The 24,974-nt window shown below is 50.2% G+C and overlaps 1 protein-coding gene across 2 annotated transcripts; it reads right to left on the reverse strand.

Annotated features, from left to right (window-relative positions):
* Nucleotides 1-20,846: 20,846 nt before the first annotated feature.
* On the reverse strand, nt 20,847-24,365 carry LOC100826168 (transcription factor bHLH66). 2 transcript variants are annotated; one of them, XM_010239867.3, is made up of 7 exons: nt 23,539-24,365; nt 23,317-23,394; nt 23,036-23,209; nt 22,666-22,731; nt 22,061-22,126; nt 21,896-21,964; nt 20,847-21,689 (listed from the first exon to the last, which is right to left on the reverse strand). In XM_010239867.3, exons 1-7 carry the CDS (start codon nt 24,076-24,078, stop codon nt 21,297-21,299), a joined length of 1,386 nt encoding a protein of 461 aa, XP_010238169.1. In that variant the 5' UTR covers nt 24,079-24,365; the 3' UTR covers nt 20,847-21,296. The 2 variants fall into 2 exon arrangements, with proteins under 2 accessions (XP_010238169.1, XP_010238168.1); XM_010239866.3 differs by having other exon boundaries at nt 23,036-23,212; nt 23,539-24,363.
* Between the last annotated feature and the right edge of the window lie 609 nt (nt 24,366-24,974).

Raw genomic sequence — 24,974 nt, forward strand, 5'->3', positions numbered from 1 at the left:
TGATCTCTAAGAAAATGATATCTTATATCTACGTGCTTAGTTCTAGAATGTTTCACCGGGTTTTTAGCAATACATATAGCACTAGTGTTATCACAATAAAGTGGTACACTTTCTAAATAAACCCCATAATCTTTCATTGCAGCTATTATCCATAAAATCTGTGAGCAACAACAAGCAACAGCTACATATTCACTTTCAGTAGTAGATTGTGCAACAAAACTTTGTTTTTTAGAAGACCAAAGTACAAAAGAATCATCCAAAAAATAAGTATGTACTAGATGTACTATTTCTATCAATTCTACAACCTCCAAAATCAGCATCCGTAAATGCACGCAATATAATATTAGAGGAAGCAGAAGCCTAATGCTAAAAGATTGGGTGCCATGTAGATACCTGAAAATCATTTTGACAACTTGTAGATGTGATGCGCGTGGGGAAGCTTGAAACCTAGCTTTGTTGCGCAAAATAACACCATCCTCATTTTGTTTGTTTTTAAAACGCAACGTGCACCAATAAGGGTATGACCCCTAAAAATATTTCCTCCTCCTGAACATATGTTCCTGCGTTACAAATAAGAGAACTTTCACCACAAAAGTAGAGGTACAGGTATCTCCATAAGTTATACTTTAATTCAGCCCGAGATGCATGTGTGAGGGAGGAGAACCAATTTTTATCACCAGTTATGTGACGAGAACAACCGGAGTCCACTAGCCATATGTTCCCCTTCCTCAAGCGAAGTGCCTACGAACAACAAACACATGCCGAGATCTCCGTACTGGGGTTAGATAAAAAGATTGTAGGTATCCAGTACTGAGATACACGACGAGTAGGCAAAGCACGAGTTTCCTTATACATTGGCACATATTGTACGTGTCTCGTGCAAGTTGAAACGGAAGGTGAAACATTCATCCTAGGCACATAACGGGGAGTAATATTTTTATCATGAGCATATTGTGCCTTGAAGGAATTAGATCTAGCTTGTTTTCTTTCTTTTTTAATTACTCTAGTTAGTGTAAAACAAGAACCTACACCATGTCCAGGTTTATTACAATAAGTGCAAGTGTACCTACTTTCAGGTTTAGCATGTGATGTATGACCTACATTTGCACTTGTTGAAGTATCATTAGACATGATGCTGGCAGATTTAAAGATCACATTTGTTGGCTTGTTAGATGTTTAAAAAATTCCATTGCCAAGTGACTTAACAATAGTGGGTGGATTAGCCTTAAAATGTCCATGTGTATTAAAACCAAGTCCGGTCTTATTTTTACTCACTTTAGACTTATCTAAGATTATATTCAGATTTTTGTGCCCACTAGAAAATTTCTGTAAAGATGATTGTAAATAATTAACTTGATGAGACAGGGCAATACAATTATTGCAAGCATCATCCATGATTTGTTTTCCACTTCTACAATTAGCGCACAAAGAAACCTCATTGATATGTAAAGCATGTTCAACATCGGAAACCCTAGCATTTGCATCTTTCAACTTCAATTCAAGAATATGACAATTATTAGAAGAAGTTAAATCTGTCAAATCAGAAGTATCCATGCTAGCATCGTTAATTTGTTTACGTTTATGCACAATAGGTTTCTCATTGTTTTCTAATGCAACTCTAAGCTTATCAAGAGTATCATCATGAATAAAACGCAAAGAGGTAAGCTCAGAACATATAAAATCACAAGACTTGCAGGAATCATCATCAGGAATCATAGACTTAAGTTTAGTAATTTCAGAATTGTAGGATGCAATTTTCAAGTTATATTTCTTAATTCTTTTAGTAGCATGATCAAGCAAGGAACTCAATTTACTAGCACTTTTAAGTAATTCATCATAAGAAAATTCTACCTCATTGTTGCTGTCACTGTCGTAGTCGTCGCAGGAGGTAGCACTCTTGTTGCTAGCCATAAGACACATCCCATTAATGTCGCGCTTGCTTTTGGATGCATCATCTTCATCAGACTCGATATCCACATCACTCAAGCATGGTTCACCATATTCATTGATTACGGAGAAAATACTATGAGCCTCCGCTCGAGCAAAATCGCCCCTCTTTTTATTCTTGATGTTGAAGGGACGCTTCTTCTTCTTATCCTCCCCATTCTCCTCTTTCGCCATCTTGGATAAGAATTTAGGACAATTTTGGCGAAAGTGATTGGGATCACCGCATTCAAAACACCTTGGAGCATTGTTCCCACCTCTCTTCCTTGAACGAACATTTTGCACGGCACGTGTAAAACGAGAGGTGAGAAGTGCCAACTCTTCTTTCGGGCATTGCTCTAGCTATTCATCAGTTAGTTGAGACAAAAAAGACAGAGCATAGCAATATGAAGAAGTATCATCATTAGAGCGGCTAGGGTTAGAAACAAGTGCAATTGATTTGGAACCGGTTCTCCTAGCAAGAATATCTAATTCATGAGTTTTCAGTTTTGAGTATAAGATATCAAGTGTAAGTGTGCTCATGACAGTAGATTCTCTAATAGATGTAACTTTCATCTTCCATATGGACATATCTAAATCACTCAAAAGTTTCCTAAAAGCCTCAGCATCAGTATAGGTAACACCTAATGCACGTAAGTTGCTGAGAATCTTATTAAAACATGCAAAAGAATTCATCCAAAGATTTACATGTCTTCATCTCAAATTTCATATACTCCTTTTTGTACATGTCCTGACGCACATCCTTAACAGAGTTTGATCCTTCATGATAACTACAAAGTGCGTTCCATACCTCATGAGCGGATGCAAGGTGAACGACATGGTCGAAGTCACTTCGTTGTAGACCTTTGATGATATAGTTCCTCGCCTTATAGTTGTTCTCCACATGGACCAAGTTTGTTGGTGTGATCGCATCGTCTGCGGGGAGCTCGTAGGGCTTGGCGACTTTCTCCCATATGGCATAGCTTTGTGCCATGATGTATGCCTTCATCTTGGCCTTCTAGAACTAAAAATCAACACCATCGAACACACAGGGTTTGGTAGTATACCTATCCATATCTAGCAAGTATAATCAACTGGTTAAGATAAATTAGAGATACCTTGCTATGATACCAATTGTGAGATCGAGATACGCAATCAGAGGGGAGGGGGGGGGGGTTGAATGATTGCGCGGAAGCAAATTAAAACTTTTTCCGAAAGTTCAAACCCTAAATCACCTTTCTGTCCGTGATAGTAAAAAAGCCGTAACTTTTGATTGGACAAACCAAAAAATACGTACGAGTATTCAAAAGAAAGGTATTGAAATTATCTAACCAACGCAACAAGAATAAGCTCAATCGGACGTACCAATCAGAAGATATGATCAAAACAGTAACAGCTGACAGAAAGTTACGAGAATTAATCTATAATCGATTTCGAGGAATAACAAGAAAGATGAAGTAATCGCAATCTTTTCTTGATCCCGTGATAAACCTGTAGCAAAGTATTATGAACTTGTGATGATCCTGCACCAAAGTGTTAGAAAGATCTAGCACGAAGATTGCACGAAGATCCGAGAAGAACAGAGATGACACCGCCAACGAATCTCTTTATTGCAATGATGTCGATCATTACAAAAGATGCAACTATGCATTCAAGAACTCTCCAAGAATTAATCTAGATCCAAAGGTCTGAATTTCCTCACGTCCTTACTAAAACCCTAGTTAGGACGCACTCTATTTATTAGGGAAAATTCGCGACCCTAAACCGAGTCTGAATCCAACACGAACTCCTCTATCCCAGTGAGTATTCTTCCTGTGTGGCCCGCATACGACCTCGGATTGAGATGACTCCAAAATCAAAGTTGTTTGCCTCGACGACGCGCACAACTTTCATGTGGAACACTTTTCCATCAGACACCATCTTGATGATGCTACTGTTTAATTTTTAAACAGCTCTCATCCAGCCACGGTTGGACCTACATGTCTTCACGTCGATGCTACTCCATGCCGTCAACTCTTTTGTGATGTCTTCAAAACTCGAACATCACGTGTCGAATATCTCCAATATCGTACATCTCCGGTATAAATAACGTACGACAAACCGGTGCCCTCTCGGATCATCGTAGTTTTCACTTCTATTGTTCCTTCGCACGAACGTCCCGCATGACCTTGATTCCTCGACCTCAGCTTCTCCCAAGCTTCGTCCCTCGATCCCGTCATCGACCACATTCCTCTAGCTCCGGCAACACCTGAAAGCGAACAACCAAATAACCAGTACGAGCACAAGTCCACGACTTGACTCAAGGTAAGTTCCGTACAACTCACACCAGGTTTTCACGTAAGAAACTAATGGATCAACACACCACTAGTAAAGCACTAAGTCCAAACAAAATACATGTTATCACATAAATATCCATATTATCCAATGTATCCACATCAATGTTTCAGGTGGATGACGCTTATATCCATCACCCACTTCTTCCTTAAGCACCGCCAAGGAACATGCCGTGTCCAAATCATGGGGACGCTGCACCATGACCACAACATGAATGTCCTTCCTCAATCCCTCCACGAAATAGGTCAACAAATACAAAGGATGAATGGCATCAGAATATGTAGCAAGATGGTTAACTAATTCCTCAAAGCGCTCAATGTAATCGGTAACAGTACTAGTCTGCCTAATGCCATAAAACTGACGAATAAGGACCTGGTGCTTATCCCTACCAAATCGAGTGCACAAGAGAGCACATAACTCATCCCAACGATTGCGATCGATCTTATCTCTAACAGACTGCAACCAAACACCAGCAGACCCACTAAAATTCAACATAGCCATGGAGACCCAATACGACAGGTGAATATTATACATGATAAAATACTGCTCGCTCAGAGTACATCAGAGTTTGGGATTTTCACCGGAAAACAAAGGAAACGACAGCACATGAGGAGCATGACCCAGACTCTGAAACACTTGTGTAGAAGAGGAATTTGCAGTCATGGGTGAAGTGAAATCAGGCGTACCATTGGCCGGGTGTGACGGAGGGGTTTGAGCCCCAAACGACACAGCCCGTTGTGTGAAGACAAAGTCGTGGCCACCAGGCCCGTGAGATGCGCCAGCATCGCCTTCCACTCCGGCAGATGTGCCGTGAGGAGACCCTGCTGGATCGGTCGCAATCTCACCCAAACTCGAAGGCGCGCCTGCCTTCTGGACGTTGAGCACCACCGTGTGTAGATCGGTCACACAGGATTCGAGATTGGACTTCCAGGAAGCCAATTCATCGAAACGCTTCTGCGTCGGGCCGAGCGAATCGTGCACCGCGCAGCAATCGTAGCACCGAGTGACTCCTTCACCGCCAGCGTGATGCTGGCAGTCATGGTCTCGGTTGCTGCCTCCAAGCCGTGCTCGATGCCGGCCTGAATCGCTGGATCCAGCGACGCAACCTGCGCCTGCTTCTCTGCACGCTTCTCCGCAAGTCGATGAGTTTCCATCACAGAGGGAATTGGAAGGGTTGTGAGTGGCGACTGATACCAATTGATAGGGATGCACTACGATTACTTCAGGATTCGGTGGAGTTTAGAAACTACAATCCAGATCTGATACAAGAACAAAAAGGAAAAGCCCAGTTGGAACAACGCCAACGCCAAGTTCAAAGCCGTGATCTAAACAGATGCCTTGTCGAAGAAGAAGATCGCTACTTAAGTACTTGCTTGGTGGAGATTCTCCCAGACGCCGCAGATGTAGCGTGTATTGGGCTTGCGGATCCTCTTGGGCCTTAGGAGGTGGGCCGGCTCGTGGGCTTTGTGCGCACGTGTTGTCGGATGGTGAACAGGGCTGCTAACAGGCACAGACTGAGACGGATTTGAAGGAAGTTGAAGTACAATTTCACTAATCCCCGTCTAACCCCATCGGGGTGGACACAACGGAATTAGTCCTAAAAGGGAAGACCGGTTGACATGAATAACTGCAATTGAGATACTATCTACATCGATTCTATTTTTCGCTTGGATGGATCATCTACTGGTATAATCCCATCACCCGCGATATATCTTGCCATTTTTCTTGGATGTTTCACGATAATTTTTTATTTATACCTACCGCGTTCCTAACAACATTTTAAGTTGTTTGTCCTGAGTCCATGAAAACAACTTTTACGTATGACAGAGAAAAAAATAAGGTTTTTGGAAAATGAAATCATCTAGCTAGGACATTTTGAGTTTCTGCACCACTTGGTTAGATGATTGTTTATCCGACCTAGTAGTCCGTAATCATCTACTATATAAACACAACAAAAACCCTAAGTTCTTCCACTTTCACCACATAATTTCTTATACCCCTTCTTTTTCTCGACTGGATCTGAGCATGTAACTGCCCGTGATGTCCCATCATCTCGTGGTAAGGTGCGAGCGGCAGTGCAGCGATTGCCTTCTTGACGGCTTTGCGACAGGAAAAGGCATGGCACCACCGTGGTCGAACAGCTTGACAATATTGATATTTTCTTAAAATTTGAATATATTTGAGATAGGTCTCCACAACGATATGGGACTCATAATCCTAGACGGTTCAAAAGCCCATTAGGAATATAGGTCTTGTAGCATTTCTCCTCTCAAACGGTGCTACAAGTGAGGGAATTTGGGAGGAAAAATATATAGAGAATCACTATCGTAAGAAGAAAAGAAATAAGAAATGCATGCATGTCCTTTGAATAATCATAGGCTTGCATGAAAAGGATTTCATGAGATGTTAATTATTTTAGAGAAAACTAAAATGATGTGTGATTAATCTCATCGAGAATTTTGAATAAGAGTTCCGTTGCATCTTTTATCTTATTTCTCTCCGCTCACTTTAGTTGATGGAGTAGAAACTAGGACTGAAATTTTCTTTTTCTATTATAATATGTAAACATCTTCAAGAAATATGTCTTTTTTTAATATTATTCGATTTTCCAATACAACCCGGCGTCCTGCTCTTACATTTTGTATTCCTCCATTTCAAAGAATTAAAGCTTTTATATGTGTGCATGCCATATTAATTGCTGCATCTGTTCCAAAATATAAGACGTATAATTTTTGTTGCTCGCCAAACTTGTTAAAATTTGACCAAATTTAAAGAAAAAACAAACAACATTTAATTCCGGAATCATCGGATGACTAGATAGTACTCCCTCTATTTCATAATTCTTATCTCAAATTTGACCATAAATGGATGTATTGACTCCTAAAAAGTGTCTACATACATGTAATATTTCGACAAGAATTGTGAAACGGAGGGAGTAAATATTAGTATTTTTTTTGAGTAAGTTTGATTAAAGTATAAATTTTTTGACCGTCAACAAAAGTTATACGTTTGTATTTTGGAACGAAGGTAGCATGTACTAGCTAGCACAAACAAACCGACCGTTCACCAAGAGTCGACGCGTATGTCAAAGCAAATAATATCGTAAATGAACGTGTAAACGAAGGCGCTTACTATACAAGAGGTCAAGAGCCCAGCATGCCTCGATGTGGACGTGCGGATCTTTACGTATCATGCATGTGATTGACTTGTAGGAGCCGCCGATCGACCACACACGCCACTCGGTCGGTAGCTTTTGGCCGCCTGATTCACGGTAGTGCCTTAGCTAGATCTCCGAAATTCAACGTACGTGGAAAGGCAGCCGGTGCACATACGTGAATCAGTCACCCATGGTGCGCATATATACGTCGGCTCCAGAGTCAACCAGATGGAAGATATTTGTCAGCAAACGTCAACGGGGTAAGCGTGCGTTCCTGTAAAATCAAAAATAAATCATCCACCAGCGACCAAAGAGGCGAGCGTCCTACTTTGGCATGAGTTCAAATTGGAGAGGAGGAATTGGGCCTTAATAAATCAAAAGAACGTGCTTGATTAGGAGACTTCAGCATCATTATTTTTTAAACTAGCATGTACGCTGTCATGTATTTTCTCCGTCCCAAAATAAATGACTTGGATTTGTATAAGCCATGTCACTTATTTTGAGACGGAAGGAGTATAATTGAACAGAACATGTCCTTAATCCTTCAAATTTTTGGCAGACACCACGTAGTATATAAACGTTTTTGTGTGTTTTCTGCTAGAATTGTCTGCCACACTCAACTGAATAAATGATTTGCCACATGGATGCAACAATTTTATTTATTTCACTTTTGTTTTCTTGCACTTAGATATGTATCGCTATCTCCACCGCCTCTATCTTCGTCTCCACGTGATTTCGGTTCATTAACTAGGGTTAAGATATCAATAAATGACATAAATGTGTAGTTCTTGGGAGAGAGCTGCCCAACGCTGCTAGCAATGTTGTCAATAGTGCAGACAATGAAGACTTAAATGATGAGTTATGTTGCTGTTCTTGACAACAATTAAAGTAAGGGTGTCAATGCCCGATGGCAGAAGTACGGGTATAAAAGTAGGACGTGTACGCCGGCCTTATAGCGAAGGTCGCTATAACTTTTGTGTGCACCATGAGGGGGAAAGTGAGGGTTGGTCCATGGTCCACCATGGACCAAAAGCCTCATCCCCACACCTTTCTTGCCCTCTACTGTAGCTCATTTCACCTTCCACCATGGACCATGGCATGAGAGGCTTGACTTGTTGACTTATCTTCCTTTACCACGTAGAATTGACTGCGCCACGTGGGCGTCTTGACTCATGCTTGGGAAATGTTGACTTAGTCGTCGCCACGTAGGATTTACGGCCCGGCCTATATAATGATTTTATTTTACTACAACAGTAGCCCCCTTGAGCTGGAGGCATTGAGAATGCTTTCGGGTCAACCTTCGATGTGAGACTTTTGATCCTTTTTCTCGTTCTTGTATTCATGATAGTGTCTTTGATGGATTCCCTGGCGAGCTTGCTTGTGAGAAACGGATGTACTTGGTGGCTTTCCTGCAAAGAACAGGAGCCTTGCAGGCGTTTCCTGCAAAGAACAGGAGCATTGACCCGACCCGGACGCCTAGGAGCTTCGGCGGCCTATAAAATGGCATCCCGGGCATTGAGGAGGCTCACACCATGCTTGTTTGATTTGTCCGGCGTCGAAGACGAGTTCGGCGGCGCCCGATATTTCTTCGGGAGGTCGGTGTTTTGTAGGGGCCTCGCAGGGGCATTAGCCATTCTTCAGCAGCGACGGAGGTCGCGTTGGTGGCCGAGGAGCTGCCGCGGAAGCTTCTCGTCGTCGAGTCTCCGTGGGGACGCGGAGCACGCCCGAGGCCGCTAGGAGCGAGGTGCCGGTCGTGCCTACAAGTGCAGCCGGGAGACCATCGCCGTCGGCCACGTCCTTCCTGCTCGTGTGGGGGTAAGTGGAGTCCTATGGCACAAGCTTCGACGCTCCTTGGTCGTTGGAGGGGCTTGCGATCATTTCGTCGAACATCTTAGCGGCGCCTTGGGCGTGCAAGGCCGGCAGGCGCGGCTCGGGCGCGGCGCGTCACAGGCGTGACCGAGGTAGTGCCTGACGAGCGTGAGTACTTCACAGGCGTCGGCAGCCCTCGAGCGCGCGGCCCGTCAGAGCATGGCGTGGGCACAGGCGACGCGCGTGCACGGCTTGGCGCAGCGCAAGCACGGCGCGGGCACGGGCGACGCACGCACGTGGCTTAGCGCAAGCCAACCTCGGCGCGAGTGTAGGGCGGCATGGCGGGAACGCGGGCACGGCCGGGGCGCGGCGTGGCGCGGGAGGAGTGGCGCGGCGCGGCCGGAGCGCGGGCACGGCACGGGCACGGGCACGGGCACGGGCTTGGGCACGGGCAGGGGCACGAGCGCGGCGCAGCACGAGCTTGGTGCGGGCCCGGCCAGGGCGCGGTGCGGCCGGTGCGCGGGCACGGGCACGGGCACGACGCAGCACGAGCTTGGTGCGGGTGCGGCGCGGCGCAGCAGGAGCGCGATGCATCTCGGCGGGCTCGGCGCGGCACGGGCGCGTTCTGCCGAACACCCTGCGGGTGCTGGAGGACGTTCATCCGGCCTCCCTTGTTTTCCTCCTATTTATTTTTGCTTCGGTGGCGTGAGCTTTGGCCCAAGGAGCTTGGTGCCTTTTTTTTTGTTGATTCCTTTCGGAATTTTCCGCACTTTGCTAATTCTTGGCGGATCTTTTTTCGCTGGTGAGACGGCAGGACTCGACGTCGAGCGTCCAGTTGGTGAGCCGTCGAGGGGGTCTTCCGCGGCGCAGCTTGGGGCGAACCGACCGTCGCGGAAGAAGAAGGTCTCCTTCCGCCCTCGTGGTGGCCCTCCCTTGCTTCCGACATTGCCGGTGGATGGCAGAGGTTGGGCACACGACTACCTTCTGCCTTCGTCGATGAGCCCCGAGGATCTTGCCCAGTTGGAGGAGGCGGGATACTTCCCCAAGGGGGACGGTATCCTGCATGATGGCGAGGAGGTAAGGCTCGACCATTAGCGGCATTCGGGATGCATCGTGGCATTCTCGGCTGGGTTCCACGCCGACCTGTGTGTGCCTGTTCACCCCTTCTTGCTGGAGTTTCTGGAGACGTACGGCATCGAGTTGGCCAAGCTTCACCCGTCGACGATCATGAGGTTGAACGTTTTTAGGTGGCTGTGTGAGACGACACTTCATGAGGAGCCTTCGATGAAGCTTCTGTTGTTCTACTTCACCGTGGAGGTGAGGGAGTTGCTCACCCCGGACGGCTTTGCTCTGAGCGCCTTTGGTTCGGTGAACCTGAGGCTTCGCTCCGGCTTTGGGGACGACTTCCTGCTCATGCCGGGGAAGAGCACGGAGAGGTTGTTCGTCAAGTGGGAATCCCAGTGGTTTTTTCTTCAGGCCTCGAAGACCCATCTTCGGCACACGGGTGATCTCCCTCGGCACTCTGGGGCCGGTGGCCTTAGGGAGTTGTCTCACCCCGGCGATCCTCGGTCGGCCGACCTTTGGAAGGTGGCCAAGATCAAGGAGGTGTCCGCCAAGAGGAGATTTCATGACCTCATGGAGGAGATGGTGGTGGCGGAGTGCTTCATGATGAGGAGCTGTCCGAGGTCCGAAATTTGGATCCCTCGATCTTTCCGTCCTCCACAGCTCGTCACCGCACGTGAGTGTCACTCCTCCCCCCTTCGTGCTTTGATTGTTTTCCCTTGTGAAGGTACTTAACAATTTTGGCTTGTCTTTTTCAGCGACGTTTTCCGAGGAGGGGGCGGCGTTGTGGGCCGCGCAACTGATAGGTCCGTATGGCGGACCGGAGCACCGCGACTATGAGACCAAGATCAGCGAGGGGGGATGCCACAACATTATCGCGAAGTGCTTCGGGAAGATGGTGCCGATGCGACAGGACCCGAAGCTCGGTCGCCTTCTCCGAGTGGGTGATCGCTACTCCCGCTTGGCTACACCGTCAATGTTGGCGGTGGGGTCCAAGTCACGGGACTCTTGCGGGAAGGCGAAGGTGGGAACGGCGGTGTTGGGTCTGCCGGTGCCTGTCGCGCCGGTCCCCAAGATACCTCGTCCGTCGAGTGGATGCAAGAGGAAAGCTTCCCCGACTTCTTGTCCTTCTCTTGACTACACCCCAGCGGATTCAGCGAATCCCGTCGTGGGCGAGTCGAGGTCCCCCCTGAGGGTGACCTTGGACCTGCACATGAAGGGGAAGATTGGACTTGAGCAAGTTCTTCCTCCTTCAAGTCACGAGGTTGAGGCTTTCACTCGCGAGACATGGCTTCGGCTTCGGAGCGACTCAGTGGTGGAGTTGTCTACCGGAGCCAGCGGTGCGGGCGTCCAGGTGTTCTCCATTGGTCGCGAGCGTCCCGAGGAGGATGCTCCTACCTCGGGTGAGTGCCCTTCTCTTTTGGTCATGTCATTCTTTTTCTGAATGTTTTTGACATGATCTCCTTGGTTTGCATTTAGGTGCGAGGGTCGCGGAGCCCGGGGTTCTTGAGGGCGAGCCCCCGACTCAAACGAGGGACGGAGCACTTTCGACGATCGAGGATGGAGCGAGAGACCCTTTCGTGACACTGGAGCTGGTGAGCATCCGTGACGTATCTCCCTCGGTCCTTCGGGTTAGCTTTGTGCTAACTCCCTCTTCTCTGTAGGTGAGGGGTTTGGTCGAGACCGTGGGTGCCCTTCCTGCCCTCAAGACTCAGGTTGGGGCGCTTTCCGCTGCTTTCGACGTGGAGATGTCCAAGTCTACCCTTGCCTTGAGCGAGTTGGCTTCGGAGAGGGTGCAGTGCGAGGCCGTGGAGGCCGAGCTTTCCCGCGTTTCGGCGGAGCTTGCGACCGTGGAGACAAGGGCTCGACTTGCTGAGGAGCGCCAGAAGGACGAGATTGCGAGGACCCGTCGAGTTGAGGAGGACTTGGTGGTGGCCAACCTTGATAGGGAGCATGCCCGTGCGGAGGCTGCTTCTCTCAAGGTGGAGTTGGCGGCGGTGGGTGACGGCCCGATGCTTGCTCCTCATGCTCGTCCTCCTCCGGATCGTCGTCCCGAGGTGGTTTCGCTTTTACTTGCTCAAGCCACCGAGATTCGGGAGACGATGATTTGCTTGAGGAGTGTTCCCCAGCCAGATCTTCCTCCGTGTCGTACGGTGGATGAGGCGAGCAGGGTGGTTACTTCCGAGGTGGAGCTCATTGAACCCACCGTGAAGAAGTTCCTCCTGAGTACGGGTGCCCGACTTGTTTCGTCGGCGGTTGCGGCGGTCCTGGACGGCGGTGCCGGGATGAGCGGACTTGAGGGTGAGATGTCTCACGGGGGGAAGAAGTTTCTGGCGGACCAGAGTGCTCCTCTTCGCGCTCAGGCTCGACGCTTCGTGCGTTGCCTTGAGCCCGCTCTTCAGGAGGGTGATGGTGAGGTGTGAGCCTCGTCGCCCTCGGAGGTGGTGATGTATCTCAACTGCTTACTTATACGATGTTGCATATCTCCACTTGACTTAGCCTCATGGCTAGCATGTTTAGGCTCTTAGTCATAGAGGTTGTAAGGCAGCTTTTTTGTTGTGTTTCATGCTTCACTATGTAGTCAACATTATCGGAAATGTTAACTTAGCTCAGCATGTATTTCTCATGTTTCACCATGTAGTCGACATTATCGGAAATGTTAACTTGGCTCAACATGCGTTTCTTGGAGTACTATATTTCCTTTTTCTGAAGTACTATATTTCCTCAGTTTATACAGCTCGCGATCGTTCGCTATGATTGCACTTTTGTGTTATCAATTGTTGTCGCCGTTGGGATACGACTCGGCTTCGGCGCCTTAGGCCATGGTTACGAGCCATGGGTCCTAGTACCCTTGTGAGGGTCGCTATCGATATGCCGGTAGTGATCCGGTCATTTTGACCTGCCGTTTGGGAAATTTCATGCGGAATTTTCCCTCTTCGGACTTCAGGAAGCTATGCTTTTCCGCGATTATTATGGAGCCTTAACCCGGTTACTATCATGTAGGCCTGTGCGCGACGTCTCGCACACGGGTAGCACGGTTCTCCGAGGTAAGTAAGCTCATGCATAACTCGCTTATTTACAGTTCCCTTAAATGCGTTTTAAGGATCTTTCGGGCCTCGGGGGACTTTGTTCTACTTGGTGGATGGCCTCGAGGCACGCTAGGATCCACCAAGGAACAAGTCGCTAGTAGCGACCTATGTCCGCGGACATTTTTAGAGGATGCTCGGGCCAACGGAGGCCTTTCTGAGCGGTGAGCGGCACGGGGGCAGCGGCTCTTTTACGACGACGAGTCGTGTGAGTGTCTCGTGTCACTCTTAATTTTTCCTCAAGGACTTGCTTTATTGATCCTTGCTTCCTTGTCTTAAGGTATGACCCGATGGGCGCTTACAAACCTTATGTAGACGCGGCCTCGTTGGCGCTTACGATCCCTCGAAGTTTCGTAGGAAAAAGGCCGGTTGGGCGCTGATAGTCTCCTTTTGGGAGCGGCAATGATTGCCCTTGAAGGTCCTCCTTACGCGTAGAAATGCCGGAGGTTGTCGCCGTTCCAGGCATGGATAAGGTTTTGCCCTTTCATATTCTCAAGGTGGTATCCACCATTTCCCAATACTGCGGCTATGCGGTATGGTCCTTCCCATTTAGGGTCGAGTTTGCGCTGGAGTTTTGGGTCGACATTCTTTTTCAGCACGACATCTCCTTGGGAGAAGGCTTGTTCCCGCAATTTTGTGTTGTAGAAGCGTGCGGTGCTTTGCTCGTAGATGGCGTGCCTCATGAGGGCTTTGTCACGAGCTTCTTCCACAAGATCGACGGCCGTCTTCTGATGCTCTTCATTTTCGATGAAGGCAATTGGGGTGGCCTCTTGGAGCCTTTCCACCCGAGGTGAGTGGAACTCGACCTCGGCAGGAAGAACTGCTTCGGCTCCATACACCAAAGAGAGTGGTGTTCGGCCCGTGGAACGGCTTACGGAGGTGCGTATGCCCCAAACCACGCTAGCGAGTTCATCTCCCCATGCTCCCCTTGCTTTGCTAACCGTGTGCTCTATCCTTCGGCGGAGTCCTTGGAGGATTAGTCAATTTGCCCTTTCGCATGCGCCGTTGCTTTTGGGGTAAGCTACGGATGCGAAGTGCAGCTTGATCTCAAGGCATTCACAGAACTTGATGAATTCCGCATAGTCGAACTTTTTGTCATTGTCCAAGGTTAGCTCTCGCGGGACGCCATATCGGCATATGTTGTTTTCCCAGAAAAAAAATTGGACGGCCTGTGACGTGATCTTGGCAATCGGCGTTGCTTCTATCCATTTGGAGAAGTAATCAATCATCACCACGAGATATTTGCAGCCCCTGTTGCATGCGGGGAAAGCCCAGAGAAGGTCCATTCCCCAGCGTGCAAATGGCCATGTTATCGGGATGTTTTTAAGGGAAGTTACGGGCGCATGGATTGACTTAGCCATTTTCTAGCAAGCTTCGCATTTCCGCAATATGGTGATTGCGTCTTGCACCATGGTGGGCCAATAGAATCCCTGACGTAGGGCTTTTGCCACGGTGGCTCTTGGCGCAAGATGGTGGCCGCATATTCCCGAGTGGATTTCCATGAGGAGCTCGGCTCCTCGGTCAGGAGTTATGCATTTTAGCAATGCAGCCGTTCCTTTCTTGTATAGAATGCCGTCGAGGAAGACGTACATCTTGGTTTTGCGAGCAGAGTTTTGGCGCTTAGGCCTTCCGCTTCTTCGTCCACCTCGCCTTTCAAGGCACGGATAATCGGTGTCATCCACGAGGGTGGAGCGTCGATGACCATGCTGGTCTTTGAAGCTTCGTCAAGGGCGTCGGCTTCTTCCTTTATGGACGGGGCGCGAATTACTTCGAAGAATGCACCGGGTGGCAGCGGTTCTTTGGAACCGGCCGTCCGGGCTAACCTGTCGGCCAGGTGATTTTCTCCTCATGGAATGCGTCGCGCCTCCATGCCCAAGAAATACCGTTCCATCTTGCAAACTTCTTGGATACATTTCTTCATCCTTTCATCAAGGCATTGATATGACATGTCCATTTGGTTTATCACTAGTTGGGAGTCTCCTTCGATGAGAAGGCGTCGGACTCTACCATGGCCATGGCCAGTCGAAGCCCGAGAAGTAGCGCCTCACATTCTTCCATATTGTTGGTGGCGTTGAAGTCAAGATGGGCAGCGTACTCCAAGATCTTGCCTTCAGGGCTAATGAGTATTACTCCGGCGCCGGCGCCGTCGAGGCGCTTGGAGCCATCGAACCTCATTATCCAATGTGGTTCAGGGGGCTCGATCTTGGATGCGATTTCTTCGGGCGGGGTCAGTGGAGCATGCCACTCGGCCACAAAGTCAGCCAGGACTTGGGATTTTATGGCCGTTCTCGTTGTGAGTTCCAGCGAGAAGGGGGCCAGTTCCGTTGCCCATTTGGCGATTATTCCTGTGGCCTCCTTATTACCGAAGACTTCCTTGAGCCGGAAGGTAGTTGGAACCATGATGGTGTGGCCCATGATGTAATGACGGAGTTTTCGAGAGGCCATGAGGAGGGCGTACGCGATCTTCTTGATCTGGGTGTATCGAGCCTTTGCTCCTCCCAAGGCTTCGCTCACGTAATATACTGGGTGTTGTGACCCGTTTTCTTCCTTCACGAGTGCTGCGCTTACGACGACCGGGGTCGCGGCAGGGTACAAGAGCAAAGGCTCCCCCTATTTTGGGCTCGTGAGAAGCGGAGAGGTCGACAAATAGGTTTTGAGCTCTTCGAAGGCCCTTTGAGTTTCGTCGGTCCACTCAAAGTTGTTGAGACTTCTCAAGGCTTTGAAAAAAGGAATACTCTTCTCGGCTGACCGGGCAACGAATCGCCCTAGGGCCGCCATTCTTCCCGCTAGGCGTTGGACATCTTTGATGGAGTGAGGAGGCTCCATCTCCATGATGGCCCGGATTTTCTCCGGGTTGGCCTCGATCCCTCGTTGAGAGACGAGGAAGCCCAGGAGCTTTCCCCCTCGCACTCCGAACGCGCACTTCTCTGGATTGAGCTTTACGCCATACTTGCGGAGATTGTCGAAGGTTTCTTGCAGGTCCTTGGGATGGGTCTTTGCAACTTGACTTTTGATGACGGCGTCATCAACGTAGACTTCGGTGTTTCTCCCCAATTGTTCTTTGAGGATGAGGCTGACGAGGCGTTGGAAAGTTGCGCCGGCGTTCCTCAAACCAAAAGACATTCTGCGATAGCAGAAGGTGCCGATGGGAGTGATGAAGCTGGTCTTTTCCTCGTCTTCCTTGGCAATGTGAACTTGGTGATACCCTGAATAGGTGTCCAAGAAACTCAACCTTTCTCATCCCTCCGTGGAGTTGACAAGTTGGTCGATCCGAGGGAGCGGGTAGTCGTCCTTGGGGCACGCGTTGTTCAAGTCGGTAAAGTCGACACACATTTGCCACTTGCCGTTGGCTTTCTTTACCAAGACTGGATTGGCTAACGACTAAGGCTGCCAAACTTCTCGGATGAGACCGGTGTTGGAGAGTTTAGCAATTTCTTGCCTGATGATTTCGCTTCGCTCGGTGGAGAGCTTCCACTTTACAGGAGCTTTGTTGGGTCTCACGGCGAGGCGATGTTGCATGACGTCACGCAGGACTCCCCCCATGTCGGAAGGCGACCAAGCGAAAAGGTCAGAATTCTTTCGAAGCAGGTCTACGAGTTCTTCCTCGAGTTTACTTGGGAGGTCGGTTCCAATTTTCACCGTGCGCATGGCGTCATCTTGGGAGACGCGTACTTCCTTGAGTTCTTCTTCGGGGAGGGGCTTAGGGATCTAGCGCTCCGGGTGATTGGCTTCGGATGCTCCCGCATTCGAAAGCATGTTAATACTTTTGGATGATTCTCCCTTTTCGGCGCACTTGGTCTCATGGCGGTAGAGCTTCTTCCTATCGGAAGATTGCTCGCCGCTGACCGTTATCGCGCCCTTCGGGCTTGGGATCTTCATGCACAAGAAGTTGTGGTGGATGGCGGCGCAAAGACGGTTTAGTGTCGTCCTCCCGACGATGGCATTAAAACAGGCCTCCATATCCACCACGTCGAAGCGCACGAGCTCGGTCCGATGGTTTGTGGCGTCTCCGAAGGTTGTGAGGAGCTCGATTTGTCCGAGTAGCTGAATGGATTTCCCCGGCACGAAGCCGGTGAGGGGATAAAGGGATGGTTGCAGCGAGCCGTTCTTGTATCCCCCTTGTGGCTCCATCAGCTTCTTTAACGTGCTCGGATATAAGATGTTGGCGGAGCTTCCGCCATCCACAAGAATCTTCTTGAGCTCGCAATTGGCGACGATCGCCGTCACAAAGAGGGCGTCGTCATGTGGGAAGCGTATCCCCTTGGCGTCTTCTTCGGTGAAGGCAATTGGCACGCTCGCCCACTTGGGTGGTGGTGTCGGGGTGAAGGTTCCCACGACGTTGACTTCGCGAGAATACTCCTTGCGTTGCCGCTTCGATCCCCGTCCCGTGGCGGAGCCCCCGAGCATCACTCCGACGTGATGTGCGGGTTCCTAGAACGGGACGTTATCCTCCTTGGGTGCTGGGTCAGCGACAAGGACGTTGGCGGGGCGTGGAGCCTCGGTTGTCCTCTCGTCCTTGCGCCAAGCTTGCATTCGTGCCTGGAATTCTTCGCGAGCCACGATGAGAGTGTTGCACCCTTTGGTGCTGTGACTTGCCGAGATGTAGATGAGACATCTCCCAGTTCCTCCCTCGGCGGGGCGAGGTGGTTTCTTGGGTTGCCAAGTCTTTTGGGATGATGCTTGTCCTTCGACGGCGAAGATTTTCCGGGCTTGGTCGCCAGGGGCCTTTTTCCCCCACCTCCTCTTCTTCTTAGAAGACGGAGTGGGCGCAAGGGGTTTGTCGGACGAGGGAGCTTCCTCGGGAGCGACGCGCGGCGCGTCTTTTTTGGCGATGTCCCCGTCTTCGCCCCGGGCATATTCCTGCAAGATTCGATAGAGCTCCTCGGTCATCTTCGGTGGTTTAGGGCCCGATTCCTTGGAGAAGGCCTTGCATGCATGCATCGATCACGGTGATCGACGATGGGTTGACGATTTGGCTTCGCACCTTCGCAAAGCGATGGAAGAAGCTTCGAAGGGATTCCCTCGGCTTTTGTTTCACGGCGTATAGCTCGTGAGCCTGCACGGGTTCTTTGAAGTTTCCTTGAAAGTTGGCGATCAAGACCTCTTGGAGGCGCTCCCACGAGTGCACGGAATTCTTCCGCAGGTTATAAAACCAAGTTTGTGCCATTCCGGTCAGCGCGAGCGGAAAGAGATTGCACATCTCGACGGGTCCTTCCCCGGCGGCCCATATTGCGGTGGAGTAGACGTCCGAGAATTGAAGAGGATTCGATTCCCCATCGTACGGCCGTATTGTAGGCGGCTTGAACCTTGGCGAAAAAGGCGCGTCTTGGATCTCCCGCGTGAGCGGGTTGCAAGTCAGCCGATTCTTTTGGTTCCTTCGGTGGTGAGGTCCTCCCTCGTCGCTTTCGTCACTAGAGGGGTCGCTCGGAGAATGATCTCGGCGTTTTCTTGGGGGGTCGGAGCGTCGACGGGAATTCCTTTCGCCGCCGGCACGGGTTCCGGATTCTGCCATTTGCTCGTTCCCATGCATGCTGGGGTCTCGTTCCCCGCGAGGCGCAGCTTCAGGCGGTACCTGGATGGCACCTTGCTCGACCTCGACGGGGGGAGCGATGGGCTCTTGCGGGGTACTCGCAAAGCGAGGTTGATGCTGAGCGTGTGCGACTTGAAGAACGCCTTGCGGCGGAAGCCCCCAATAGGGATGATCGCCCATAGAGCTCCATGGGCGATCGCGGCGAGCGCCAGTGGAGGCAATCCCGGGTTGGAGGGGTCGTAGGCTGGGACTCCTTGGTTTTCCGGCGCGGATCCTCCCGACGCCACATTGTTTCCTCTTGTAGGTTCCGAGGGCAAGGTCACTACAGGTTGTAGGGAAGATGGCGTGAAGCCCATCGAGCGAGGCATGCCGAGTTCCGTATCCGTTGCGGGGGCGGCAACCGTAGGCAGCTCGCCGATCCTTGCCATCATGTTGGTGAGTGTCGAGGGACCGCCTACGACGGTTTCGAGCACCTCGGTTCCTTTCGGGACGGCCGTAGTGAAGGGGTGACCGCGACTTCCGTCGTGGCAACCATGCTGTTAGCCAGGTGTTTGGGCCGAGCGGATCTTCCCAAGTCACTTTTAGCGAGAGATTCGTCGGGGCCGCCTCTTACTTGGACCGAACGCGTCTTTCCAAGTATCGAGATTAGGATACCCTCGAAATTCTAACCCAACCCCTTCTCCTTCGAACCCGTACCAACCAAGGTTAGCTCGGAGCCTCGAAATTAGAGTCTCCTAGTAGGCTTCCTCGAGGCCGGTCGACTTTCAGTCGAGAGCGGCACGCGAGAGCGAACCTTAGAGGGAGGAAGTGAGGGTTGGTCCATGGACCAGCATGGACCATGGACCAAAAGTCTCATCTCCGCACCTTTCTTTCCCACTACGGTAGCTCATTCCACCTTTTGATCATGGCATGAGAGGTTTGATTTGTTAACTTGTTTTTCTTTGCCACGTAGAATTGACTGCGTCACGTGGGCGTTTTGACTCATGTTTAGGAAATGTTGACTTAGTCGTCGCCACGTAGGATTTACGCCCAGCTCATATAAGGATTTTATTTTACTACAACAAGTTAAGTTCATAAAGTGACCAATAGGGACAAAATCAAGACAAATTACAGCGACACACAACATCGATCAGTGTCATGGAGGTTGCTGACATATGGATTCGGACCCACGCCTCGGGGATTTTCATGGCACCGAATCTCAATACAGACTGCAATGATGGAATGATCTGTTTTTAGGGGAAAATAGTTCGTTATTAATCTAAATTTAGAAGGGGGGAAGGTATATATAGAGTGGTATGTCGTGTTTATGATGTTTTAACCATTCGATTGTTTTTCTGGCAGAAAGACATTCGATTTTGTAGGCGATGTTACTCTATGATAAAGGAAAAGCCCGTACCAGTGAAAAGTGCTTTGGACTATTGGTTACTCCTCTCACTCCAAAAGAGACCATGGATGTCTGCACTTCATAATTACAAAAAAGATTGTCATATTAGAGTATTATTTTCAGTCAAAAACTGTCATATCATATCTCATATCTTTTGAGTATCAAATCCCTCAGCACATTACACTAGACTATCTGCAGGCTGCAGCTGCTACATCTCTATACGCTGTCCAGTCACATCGAGTCCTCATGTAGTCAGCCATGAGAGCCAATCTTCGTACCTTAAGTTTTTTATATGTGTTTAATCTATCCATCTAAACAAATGAAAGCCGATTATTGCGTTCTTTTCACTCAACCGATTAAGCTATTAGTAGAATAAACGAGGAAACCGCATGCAAATTAGTCACCTAACAATGAGTACCTAAGATTCCGAGCATCATACCCACAATATAAGAATGGGAAATTATAGGGAATAAAGGAATAAAAATAGGAGGAAAGCAAGTTAGTAAGTAAAGCAGGGCGACCAAATTCCCCGTCCAACCGCAAAGGACAAACTTGTGTGTCTAAACTAAACGAAAAGTTGCGTCAAGCAAAGGCAGGAAAAGAGGGAGGAGGGGAAAAGCTGATGCAGATGGAGGGGAAAGAAAGGCTAAAGCTGGTACAAAGCCAGAAGTACCAGTCCTAGATTAATATACACTTAAGTTAAGTAGTAACAAACATGATATAAACTACAGGATAAAGAAAATAATGACAACATTAGGGGGAAAGGAAAGGAAAAGGAAAAAAGGGGTGCCCGTGGGCTGCAGCCGCTCTGCAGGAGCGGGTAAGGACGGCCTCTGGGCCCCTGCGGGAGGGGACTGGTGGGCCAGCTGCGGAGCCCACGGAGTCTAAGGTAACGCGACCGTGGAAGCCAGCCAGCGGAGACCGGATCGACGCATGATTCCCATTGGATTAGACCCGATCTCACGCCATACGTTGAGGGTTTCACCGTTGGTAGAGAAGACTCATCAATCATCAGGGCTTGGAGACGGATGCGGCGTCCTTGGGATGTGACGCCTCGGCGCCGCCGTCGGCCGCGCACGCGCCGCCGTTGTTGCCGGGCACCATGGCCGACTGCGCCGTGAGCACGGACATGCTCGGCGAGGCCGGCACGGCGGCGTCGTGCATCTGGCGCATGGCGTTGAGGTGGTGCGGGAAGGCATGGCCGGAGGGTGGCCGGAGCTGGCACGTGGCGGAGGAGATGGCGGAGGCGAGGGAGACGGGCATGAGGCAGAGGCCCTTCCCTTGCAGGTACTGCATGGCGGCGCCCATGTCCTCCTCCATCAGCTTCGCCACCTGCTGCTCCGTCACCGTCAGGCTGTCGCTCTCCGCCGCGGGGCCGCCGCCGTTGCCCGCGCCGCCTCGCCCCTGCAACCACGCACAAGGACATCAGCTACTTGGGGGTAGTGGCGTCATTTCACGCGGCGGCACGCGAGCTACTGTGGCATGGCAGTAGCTATCAGGCCGTGGCACACTGAAAAGGTTGTTCACATCTGGTGATTCTTTCGGGCTCAGCACTGGTCGCATGGGGGAGAGTGCGAGTGGCGAGAAGAGCTGAGAGACCCAAGGTTTACCTCCGAGGACATGTCGGCCACCAGCGGTGCGACGGCAGCGGCGCCACCCAACCGGCTCATGCTCAGCACCTGTGTGTTCTAGACGTCAGTAACTTGATCTAACCAACAACACTGCATCATGTAATTAATAAATCTGTTACTACTATAATTAACATGCATGCTTGCCTTGACTTGCAGCTGCAGGAATTTGACGTAGTCGATGATCTCGTCCAGCATCGACGCCTTGTCCGTCTGCATCCACTCCAAGCACAAACACATGCGCGGTTAACGATCAGCGACAGTGAAAGGCGATAGAATTGACGGCAGCAAACACGAAAGAAAGCAGCATCGTCACAAAAGGCTCTCGGAACCGGCGCCGGCCGGGCAGGATTTCTAGGCGGAGAGCGGGGAAAGCCATGGCAGACCACCGTACCCCAGCATGGAGCACGGCGCGTTTGCCGAGAGAGCACGTCGGTGGTCAAGTAGGCCAACGTGCGGGTAAATGTGCCCCGCACGCGCGCGCCAACGCCACTGGCCATCTCTCCCGTCTCTCAGTATATCAAACTCGATGAAATCTCAATCTGAGGGCTTCAACTTTCTTTTTGCTTCGATACTGTTCATGCTCCTATTTTAATCGACCCCGGACATTGAACTGATCTACAGTAGTACTCCAAAAAGCAGCAACTTTCCAACCAAAAAACCCTAGTGGAAGCTTAATTTCATCTTCAATTCGCTTCGATCTTAATGCGAGTCAAAGCTGCTAGTACGATCTCCGGCTCATTTTTGCTCACCTTGTTGGCGTTGGGCACCAGTTCTTGCAGGGCCTTCATTCGCTCGGCGATCCTCTCCCGACGAAGCTGCGAAACATCGAAGACCACATGATTAGGGGAGGATCAATCAGTAAACTTGTACAGGGAAAACGAGGCTAAAATTGAACACGATGACATGAGTATAGGACTTATATAACGATGAAACGGACAAAGGAATAATAGTAGTAGGCGGAAGCCGGAAGGATCCAAATCAAGGAAACAACAAAACGCCGGGAACTGAACTGATTGGATTAGCGGTAACTGCTCCCCTTGGATTTATCTCCTGGCTAAATTGCCGGACAAACTACTAGTTAGTGAGAGTAGTAGCGAGTGTCGTTTGATGAAAACTTACTCGCTCGGCGATGCTGTGGGGGTCGGTGGCTTGGCCTCGCCTCGCGCGCACCCGCTGCCTTGGCGGCGCCTGCGTACCACCGCCTCCTCCACCACCCGCCCCAGCTTGTGGCTGCGCCCCGCCTCCAGAGGCGGCCCCTCCTCCGAAGGTCTGGTTCGGCATAGGTGCCGTTTGCTGCTGCGAGAAGCGACGCCGTTCAGAGAGTGGGAAATTAAGAGAGAGTGACCCAACGGTAGGTTACAAAGCTAGCTCAGCTACGTAATGTTGTAAGAGAAAACTACCTGGGGATGTGGCTGGAAATGTTGCTGTTGTTGCTGGAGCGATCCAGCGAAGCCGCCGAAGACGCCGGCTTCCCCTCCCTGAAAGCAGCAGCGGACAGAAACGTGAGCTTTTCGCAAAGAAAAGGAAAGATTCTCGATTCGTCAAGGGAAGGGGGACGGAGAAAAAGGCGCAGCAGCAAGTGGGTTAATTTCGAGCGAAGGAGGTGGGATTCTTATCAGTACGGCGGAATTGGCGGCGGCTTTCAGCAGCGCCTGCACGTCGCCGCCCGATCCGCCGTTGCCGAGGGTGAGCGGCAGGATCATGCCGCTGTCCCCGCGGCCCGTGCCGCCCTGGAGCATCATGTGGTGGCCGTGGCCATGGCCCGCTTGCCTCAGATCGGCGAGTTGCTGCAGAACCATCTGCTTCGCGGCCCCACCGGCGCCTGAGCCCGGCCCCCCGCCGCCGCTAATCTGGTTCTGCCGGAGCCGCGACGCCAGCATCACTGACTCGTCGTACGGCCCCCCAAACTGCTGCTGCTGCTGCATCCCTGAGTCATCCTCGGGGGGCTTCGCGGCCGCGGCGGCGGTGGCGAGCTCGTGCCAGGCCGAGGGCGGCAGGCTGCCGAACATCTGGTCGAGGAAGTCGTCGTGCACGCCGCCGCCGCCGCCATTGGCGCCGCCCGGCCCCGCGTGGCCGTTGTTGCGCAGGTCGCCCATGGAGATCTGGCCGGCGCCGGCAGCCGCGGCGGCCATGGCTTGCAATTCCCTTGTCGTGGGCTGCATCGCGCGCGCACTAGGGCTTACGGGAGGAGGCGGGGTAGGTACGTTAGGGTTAGGGAGAAAAATTGAAGCCCGAAGAGAAGGATGGAGACTTCAGGATGAATTGTGTGTGCGAGGGGGGAGGAGCTAGCTACACGGGGTTGGCGTCGTCGGCTATTTATAAACGGGATGGGTCAGTTACTCAGCTTCTGCGCAGAGCGCGATGGTTATCGCTTCGCTAACCAAAGCGTTTGTTTGATCGTGTGTGAGAGAGATTGCAGATTTCCTTTTTCTATTTTTTGAGATGGAGAGATTTACAGATTTCGAGTAGACTACTGATAGCATTATAGCGTGTGTGACGGCTTTTGGAAATCCGTGCCGTGTAGTAGTTTCTGAGTGTACAAAATGGGACGATGGTTCAGATCTCCTGTAAAAGGTAAATTTCCAGAAAACTGGTAACGACGACTGTGACTCGGATCTTCTGGGAAAAGTAAATTTGTGGCCTCCTTGTTGATTAAGCAAACGGATTGAAGTTATGGAGCTTCCGATCGTTCGCTGTTGCGATCAAACCAACTCATGCTCATTTGGATCTAAAATGTACTTTTACTTTTCAAAGTTGCAGTACTAAGTCATGTAGATTTTGTTTTCTACTCATCGAAATATCACATCTATCTGGATGTTTTTATCTGGACAAATTTGCGTCAAGAATTTAGGACCAGAAGAAATACATCATACTTTCATAAGTTCTAGCACAGTGTCCTCCACAAATTGCGCTGGAAATGGTTTCATATTTTCTCAGTTCTAAGTGTATTTTTAGGTTTTGTTTTGAGTCAAAACTATTATCGCTTCACTGATTTTATTAGAAAACATAGCAACATTTATGACACTAAATTACTATCATTAGATCTATTTTAAAATGT

This window comes from Brachypodium distachyon, chromosome 4 (assembly GCF_000005505.3).
Source record: "Brachypodium distachyon strain Bd21 chromosome 4, Brachypodium_distachyon_v3.0, whole genome shotgun sequence".
NCBI classification, from domain to species: Eukaryota; Viridiplantae; Streptophyta; class Magnoliopsida; order Poales; family Poaceae; genus Brachypodium; species Brachypodium distachyon.